Source organism: Leopardus geoffroyi, chromosome C3 (assembly GCF_018350155.1).
Source record: "Leopardus geoffroyi isolate Oge1 chromosome C3, O.geoffroyi_Oge1_pat1.0, whole genome shotgun sequence".
NCBI classification, from domain to species: Eukaryota; Metazoa; Chordata; class Mammalia; order Carnivora; family Felidae; genus Leopardus; species Leopardus geoffroyi.
This window is the reverse complement of record NC_059338.1, coordinates 39,146,608-39,155,521: the sequence shown is the minus strand read 5'-3', so window position 1 is coordinate 39,155,521 and position 8,914 is coordinate 39,146,608. Positions and strand designations below refer to the sequence as shown.

Below are 8,914 nucleotides of genomic sequence, written 5' to 3'. Positions count from 1 at the left end.
GGACTCAGGAGAGAGCGGCTGGTAGGGACAAAGATGGACACAGGAATCCAGTAACAGGAAATGTGTGGTCATACATCTGTCCTTACCTAAGACATCAGATACCGGCTAAGGGAACCCCTAGCCATCACTTCTAACTCTTCTTCACTCCCCTCCTCTGTTCTGAAATCTTCCTCAAGCTCAGCCATGTGTGCCACTTCCCTTCCGCTAAGTTAAGCTAAGAAGAACACTCAACTGATTGGAGCTGGGGTTTCTGACACTGCATTCTTCAAAAACCTAGTTCCATAGAAAAATGGAACCTTAATCCAGATACTAGTTTGGCAAGTATATAGCAAGAATCTTAAACTTAATCCTGACTTGATCCGGTAATAAGTGAATTTCCGACTGTTTCCTAAGACAAGTTCCAGGAGAAGTTGCATTACCAGTAACAGCAAAAGCCTGAAAATAGCCTAAATGATCAGCAAAAGAGGAATCGCTAAAAACAAAGGTACATCCATGTAATACAATATTTTGTGTAAAGCAAAATGGTGCTTTCAAAGAATGTTTAGTGGGATGTGGAAATATGATATAATGGTAGCTGAATGAAAAGATACAGTTTTCTATATAGAATAATCTCAAACTTTACATAACAATATATAAATGCATAAAGACCAGAGGGAAATATACTAAAAATGTTACCAGTGATCATCTCTGAGTGATGGGTTTTCGTAATTTTTCTTTCTTCTTTGAAGGTGTCTACATTTTTCAAGTCCTGCTTAATGAAAGTTGTTATTTTAAACAAAATAAATCTGGGGCACCTGGGTGGCTCAGTCAGTTGAGCGGCCGACTTTGGCCCAGGTCATGATCCCGCATCTCGTGAGTTCAGGCCTTGTGTCAGGCTCTGTGCTGACAGCTCAGAGTCCGGAGCCTGCTTCGGATTCTGTGTCTCCCTCTGTCTCTGCCCTTCCCCCACTCTCACTCTGTCTCTCTCAGTCTCTCTCAAAAGTAAACAAACATTAAACAAAGTAAATCTGTATCAGGACCCCAGTGATTTTAATTATTCCAAGGTATGTTCTGGGGTGAGGAAAGCTTTGGCCCAACCATCTGTACCCTCTGAATGCAATCCTAGATAATGGCCACTAGTGTTCAATATGATGGCTCTGTTGAAGGCATGTTTTAATTTTATATTTTTCAGTTGATATATTACTAAGTAAGTAAAATACCACTATACCACTATTCAGAGTCTTCTTAAATTATTTATAAAATTTTGTAAATATAAGACTATCTTCAAGTTAGCCAATCTGAAATCCAGGGATTCTTACAATAAATCAGCATGGCTGGCAGCAGGATGCTGGATTCTCCATGCTTTTGAGACACCGCCCTCCTGTTTGGTCAGGGGAAACACAGACAGAATGGGGGTCATGTTTGGGGAAGAGCCATGCCCCACACTCCAGTTCTAGGGCAGCCCCTTGTACCACAGGCTCCAGGGCCCAGGCATCCAAGCAGGCACAAAACCCGTTCTCATGTCCAAGTGACCTGAAAGCTGGAGGGGTCTGGGAAGGCGTCAAGTTCCCAAGATTGCTTTAGAAATGGGGGAGATCTCAAAGGTCAGTTTTGGTCTGGAAAATCCTAAAATGAATCTTGAGGGGAACATGAGCTGTTGCTACTGGCGCTTCCAAAGAGGTTAAAGCTCCCAGGCACAAAGCAAGGACTTCTTTCCCATCTCCACTTCCCATCCTGGAATTGTTTTGGAGCTCCTCACAGGGAGACCCTCTATTCGTGCTGCAGGCTGGCTTGCTAAAGATCAGTCAGTCAGCTAGTACTTGTTAAACAAACAGCATGTGCTGAACACTGCATGGCACCACCAAAGCGCTGAAGCATATAACCAAGTGCTTCCCAAACTGACGTGTGCATGCACATCACCTGGGGATCTTGCTAAAATTACAAATTCTCTTCCAGTAGATCTTGGCTGAGTCTGAGACTCTAACAACCTTCCAGGCAATGTTGATACTTCTAGTACTTGGACGATATTTTCAGTATCAAAGGTCCAGTGGGCAAAATACATGCAAAAACATAAGCTACTATTATTAGATACTTACCATGGGCCAAGTGCTATGAAAAGCATATTACATGAGTTTTGTCCCTGGGTTTCTCCCAGCCTTGATCTTAGCAACAGGTGTTTGGAGGGACACTGAAGCTACTGAGAAAGATAGATGGACAAACCTGTGCCCACATGTGGATGGGCCACAGTTAGTTGGCATGCCAATCTCCCACCACACTCCAACCCTGCCTTTGGCACCAATATGAAGAAGATATGATCCAGTCACCTCAGGAGCTGATGCTTAACCCACAGGGACACTACACTAAGAATATAAGTGTTACAAATGGGACTTTAGACTGCATCACATCTTTGGTCCCTCCTTAACCCTGAGGTTCTAGGAACCTATGAACACAACAGATGTAGAAACCTATAAATGGCTATTAGCCAACTTCTGGCCAAACAAAAATACCATAAGAGCACACACAGGCAGAGCATGTTACTCCTAAGCAAGGTTTATAGTGAAATTAAACACCTTTCACATTAGAGGCTTTCTTCTACTATCTGTTCACATAAAAAGTGAAGTGCTCAGAAGTCAATTGGAAGCTCTGCACGTGGGGATAAGGCTTATCTATTGGCAGAATCTCAGGCTTTCCCCAGACCTACTGAAACAGAATTGCCATTTTTAACAAACTCCCCAGATAACGTGCATACATAGCAGCTTGAGAGGCACTGAACCACGTGCCTTTTCCGTCCTGTTTAACTGCATCCCCATGACAATGTGTGGTATCTACTAGCTGCTCGGTAGCTAGTATTTATTGCCTGATCATTATATTGACTGTATTTTATAATTAAATTACATGATAAATTTTAATTTTGAAAATGCCACCATTATTGAGCCCAACAGCTCAAAGTTCTAAGGCACCAACCAGCCCAGACATTGATTCTGGTGGCATTTTCATGTCAGGACATGGGGGCTTTCCTTCCTTAAATCAACCTCTGCATCCTGATAAAACCTTGCTAAAATAATACGCAAAGGAATATACAAAGGACAAAGAAAACAGGAAAGGAGAAGACAGCACACAATGGATATCTCCAAATACCGTGGCGATGGAAAGTGGAGGCATGAATGAAAACTGGCTTAGCAGAAGGGAAAAATATGAAACGTACAGCATGTACAGACAATGCCCCTGACATGGGATTGCTTCACAGTAGAGGAGCCTGAGAAGCTCAGTAAACTTTCCTCAGGAGGCGGGGGGGGGGGGGAGGGGGGCGCGGAGGATGGAGCTGGAAGACAAGTGGTTGCTCCCAACCCTACTTGTGGCAGCCAGACACTACTCCTTCCCAACCCAGCAAGCCCTGGGAAGTTTATTCCTTATATAATTAGATCAGAGTAGCTCTGGTAGAGAAACCAAGAAAAACAGAGAGTAGAGGTGAGATGCTTTACTGAAATGATGGCATTAGGTGAACATTAACACCACTCCTGCTTCCTCCACTGCCTCCAGAATACTGACACCCAGGGTTATATACCTTAAGAAGATTGATTCTTCTCTGAAGAATCTAACCTACCAGAGACAGACAACAGATCCTGACCTACGATGCATCCCCAGTAAGATGACCTGGCCCCATAGATCACCATTCACTGAAGTCTACCAATAGATAAGCCTTGCCCCCCACACAGAGCTTGCCATCTGCCTCTGAAAGCTTCAGTTTTAGTAAGTATTATAGGAAAGTCTTCAGGAAACACAAAAACCAAAGCAAATAAACTAAGAAAAACTTGGAAGGTATGGCAGACTGTATTTTCCAAAAATAGCCACGATAGTTCTGCTTCCATATTTTCTTTAAAACTTTACCCCTTCTTGGGGAACCTAGGTGGCTCAGTCAGTTGAGTGACCAACTTCAGCTCAGGTCATGATCTCTTGGTTTGTGAGTTCAAGCCCCGCATCGGGCTCTGCGCTGACAGCTCAGAGCCTGGAGCCCGTTTGGGATTCTGTGTCTCCCTCTATCTCTGTCTCTCCCCTGCTCAAGCTATGTCTCTCTTTCTTTCAAAAAATAAACAAATATTTTTTAAAAAGTTTTGGGTGCTTGGGTGGCTCAGTCAGTTAAGTGTCCAACTTCGGCTCAGGTCATAATCTCATGGTTTGTGGATTCAAGCCCCATGTCGGGCTCTGTGCTGACAGCTCAGAGCCTGGAGCCTGCTTTGGATTCTGTGTCTCCCTCTCTCTCTGCCCCTCCCCCACTTGTGCTCTCTCTCTCTCTCAAAAAAAAAAATGTAAAAAAAAAATTTAAACAAACAAAAAAAACTTTATCCCTTCTTTCATTGAAAGGTAGGTTTATGTTGAATCTGGGTGTTATGTTGAATCTCTGTTAGTGCAACAAACAGAGTTGCACTGTCCAGAATGGGAACCAGTAGCCAATAGGCACATGTAGCTATTGAGCACTTAATGTGGCTATTGCGACTGAAGAACTGAAATAATAATTCAATTCTAAATAATTAAATTTTAAAAGCCTAACCAGTATAAAATATTTTCCACTGATTTGTTTTGATAAGACTGTATTTCATACTTAAAGTATTAAAATGGCAACATCTGGTAAAAAAAAAAATTGGCATCTAAATTGTGATGTGCTGTAAGCATAACATATAAACTCAATTTCAAAGACAGTATGAAAACAAAATGTCAAATATCTTATTAATATTTTCATATTGGTTACATATTACAATGATCCTTTAATATGTTATGTTCAATGAAGATCTTAAATTGATTTCACCTGTTTCTTTTTACTTTTGAAATGCGGCTACTAAAGAAAGCCTAAAATCACACATGTGACTCACATGACATTTCAACTGGACAGCACTGCAACAGATAGAGGGGAAATGACACTATGTGACTTTTGAGACTAGGTACTAAAAAGGATGGAGCTTCCAGTCAGCTCTTACTCTCTACGGAGAGCCTTAGGAACCCTGAATCATCACATAGAACTCTGATGTTCCTTAAGTTTCCCTGCTGGAAGGTATGCATGTTGCTAGAAAAAGATGCCCCCACTGTTTGAATCTTCCCAACCAAGACACGTGACATGTGACTATTCCAGCCCTAGACTATTCCAGCCCTTTAGACTATTCCAGCCCTAGCTGACATAGGATGGGCCAAAGATGAGCTGTGCCTGTTAAGTTCTGCTCAAACTGAAGACTCATGAGCAAAATTAATGTGCTATGATAAACCACTAAGATTTGGGGGGAGGGGGATTTTACTACACAGCACTAACAACCGGAACAGAGGGAATCATGCTAGAACAGGCAAAACAAACACAAAAACCCAAAACTATAATTCCTCTCTCTTTAGAACAGTAAGTATATATAAATATATCATTCATAAAATAATAGGATGCTATGAACTATGTATATCCAAAGAACAAGAAAGAATCTTGAAAATTCAAAAGAAGATGACTGAAAGAAAACTCAATAGAAAAACTAGGAGATTAAGTTGAAGAAATTTCCAAGAAATAATAAAAAGAAAATAGAAGATAAACAATAAAAAAAAATCAAAAAAGAGGGGCCAAGATGGCGGAACAGCATGGAAGATTTTTTTTTTAATTCTCTCATACCTGAAACACAGCCAGATCAACACTTAAACCATCCTGCACACCTAGAAAACTGATTTGATGATGAACACAACAATCTGCACAACCCGAACCAGAGAACTCAGCAGGTACAGGGTGCAGAGAGGGGAACTGGGGGAGAGAGAAGCCACAGAGGGCAGGGAGTTGTTTTTGCTTGCAGAGAGAGGATGGAGACAAGAGGGAGAGTATGAAAAGCATCCCCCCACCCTCACCCAAAAGCAGCTGGAGAGAAAAGAAAGAGCATGCAAGGGACTGAACAAAAAAGAGAGAACAGAGAAAGGAGAAGGCTTAACTTCCATTAAGACTCTATAAACAGGGGGAGCACAGAGTCTGAAACTCCGCAGCTCAATACCTGGTGGTGCTTTGGTGAGAAGGGCAAATCCCCAGGAGCAGAGAGTAAGGTCCTCGGAGTCCTTGGGCCACAAAGGAAGAGGCAGTTCCACTGCTGGGAGGCCATTTGGTAGAGGCTGTGTGGCCACCCCACAGGCAAAGATCCCAGCAGACCCTGGAGAACAACCACTGGTTGCTGGTGCTGGAATAGGACGTTAAGTGAGAAGACTGATGCCAGATGTGTGCTGTGATTTTTCCATAATCCTTGAAACGCTGCTGCTACATGATTGCATGAACTTTTTCTGGGACAGGTTGGCACCCAGCTGCAGTCTCTGGACATCGGCAGCACCATGGCCTCCCAAATGTTCCTTGGGGTGGGCCAGCACCTGGCAATTGCTCGGTGAGACCCTCCCCCAGAAGGTGTGAACGGGTCAAAGCCTCAGTCCCTCAGAAGTGAGGGGTTGGGAAACACAGCCACATTTGAGATAAAACCCAGGAGGGAGGTGCCATTGGGCAACCTGATGGCTTGGTCACAGACAGTGTAAAAGCAGGGAGTGGACGGAAGCTGGAGACAAAGGAGGAGTGTGAGATTGCTGGTTGGGGAGAGTATAGAGTTCCGATGCTAGAGACTGGGTAGCTGGGTGATGCCATTTTCACCCCTCCTGCTTATGTGCACCTACAGGCACCACAACAACCCACCCCAGTAAGCTAAGCAGCGCCATCTAGTGGAGAACAGAGCCATTACACTAAGCCCTGCCCAACTGGGCCAACCTCGCATGTCAGGAACAACAAAATTCTCTCTGCCTTCTTAGTTTATGGACTATAAAGTGCTTTATAGTTCAACTTCCAGGGGACACTGATGTAATTTCATTTGTACTTCAGTCTGTTTGCTGACCTATCTATTCAATTTTTTTTCTTTTCTTATACTTGAATACATAAAGAGAAAAAATTTACTTTTTTCCACTTCTATTAAAAAATTTTTTCTACTAATTTTTTTAACTTTTTTAAACTTTTCACATGCTAATTTTTTTACTTCCATAATTCCATTTTATTCTATTTCATTGTATTCATTTTTTCAAATTTTCAAACATTTTCCTTTTTTTTTTCTTTTCTTATCTTTCCCTTTTTTCTCTAAACTATCAAGCTCCTTTCAACAACCAGAACAAAACACATCTATGATCTATCATCCTTTATTTAATTTTTTGTGTGTTGCTTTTAATTTTTGAATTTTAATTTTTTACCTTATTAATTCTTTTTCTTCCTTCAAATTGATGAAACAAAGGAATTCACCCCAAAAGAAAAAACAGGAAGAAATGTCAGCCAGGGACTTAATCAACACAGATACAAACAAGATGTCTGAACCAGAATTTAGAATCACGATAACAAGAATACTAGCTGGAGTCAAAAATAGATTAGAATCCCTTTCTGAAGATATAAAAACTAGTCAGGATGAAATAAAAAATGCTATAACTGAGCTGCGATCTTAAATGGATGCCACAGCAGCAAGGATGGATGAGGCAGAGCAGCAAATCAGTGAGATAGAGGACAAACTTACGGATAATAATGAAGAAGAAAAAAAGAGGGAGACTAAAGCAAAAGAGCATGATTTAAGAATTAGAGAAATCAGTGACTCATTAAAAAGGAACAACATCAGAATCACAGGGGGCCCAGAAGATGAAGAGAGAGAAAAAGGGGTAGAAGGGCTATGTGAGCAAATCATAGCAGAAAACTTTCCTAACCTGGGAAAAGACACAGACATCAAAATCCAGGAAGCACAGAGGCCTCCCATTAGATTCAACAAAAACCAACCATCAACAAGCATATCATAGTCAAATTTACAAAATACTCAGTCAAGAAAAGAATCATGAAATCAGCAAGGGGAAAAAAAAGTCCTTAACCTACAAGGGAAGACAGATCAGGTTTGCAGCAGACCTATGCACAGAAACTTGGCAGGCCAGAAAGGAGTGGCAAGATATATTCAATGTGCTGAATCGGAAAAATACGCAGCCGAGAATTCTTTTTCCGGCAAGGCTGTCATTTGAAATAGAAGGAGAGATTAAAAGTTTCCCAGACAAACAAAAATTAACAGACTTTGTGACCACTAAACCAGCCCTGCAAGAAATTTTCAGCCCTCTCTGAGGGGAGAAAAGATGAAAATAAATAAACAAATAAATAAAGACCAAAAGCAACAAAGACTAGAAAGGACCAGAGGACACCACCAGAAACTCCAACTCCACAGGCAACATAATGGCAATAAATTCATATCTTTCAGTACTCACTCTAAACATCAATGGACTAAATGCTGCAATCAAAAGACGTAGGGTAACAGAATGGACAAGAAAACAAGCTGTTTACAAGAGACCCACTTTAGATCTAAGACACCTTCAGATTTAAAGCAAGGGGATGGAGAACCATCTATCATGCTAATGGTCGCCAAAAGAAAACCAAAGTGGCCATACTTATATAAGACAATCTAGATTTTAAAATAAAGACTGTAACCAGAGATGAAGAAGGGAATTATATAATTAAGGGGCCTATCCACCAAGAAGATCTAACAATTATAAACATTTATGCTTCAAACGTGAGAGCAGCCAAATATATAAATCAGTTAATCACAAATATACAGAAACTCATTGATAATAATACCATAATAGTAGGGGACTTCAACACCCCACTTACAGCAATGGACATATCATCTAAACAGAAAATCAACAAGAAAACGATACTTTGACACACTGGACTGGATGGACTTAACAGATATATTCAGAACATTTCATCCTAAAGCAGCAGAACACACATTCTTCTCCAGTGAACATGGAACGTTCTTCAGAATAGATCACATACTGGGACACAAATCAGCCCTCAACAAGTACAAAAAGATTGAGATCATACGGTGCACATTTGCAGACCACAATGCTATGAAACTCAAAATCAACCACAAGAAAAAATGTG

At 41.2% G+C, this 8,914-nt stretch overlaps 1 protein-coding gene across 1 annotated transcript in view; it reads right to left on the bottom strand.

Moving 5' to 3' along the window:
• Nucleotides 1-656: 656 nt before the first annotated feature.
• Nucleotides 657-8,914, bottom strand: part of RPS6KC1 (ribosomal protein S6 kinase C1) — a 225,490-nt gene continuing 217,232 nt past the window's right edge. The window contains exon 16 of the mRNA XM_045452515.1: nucleotides 657-748. Within this exon, the coding sequence (XP_045308471.1) occupies nucleotides 672-748 (77 nt within the window). The 3' untranslated portion in view covers nucleotides 657-671. The remainder of the gene's footprint in view (nucleotides 749-8,914) is intronic.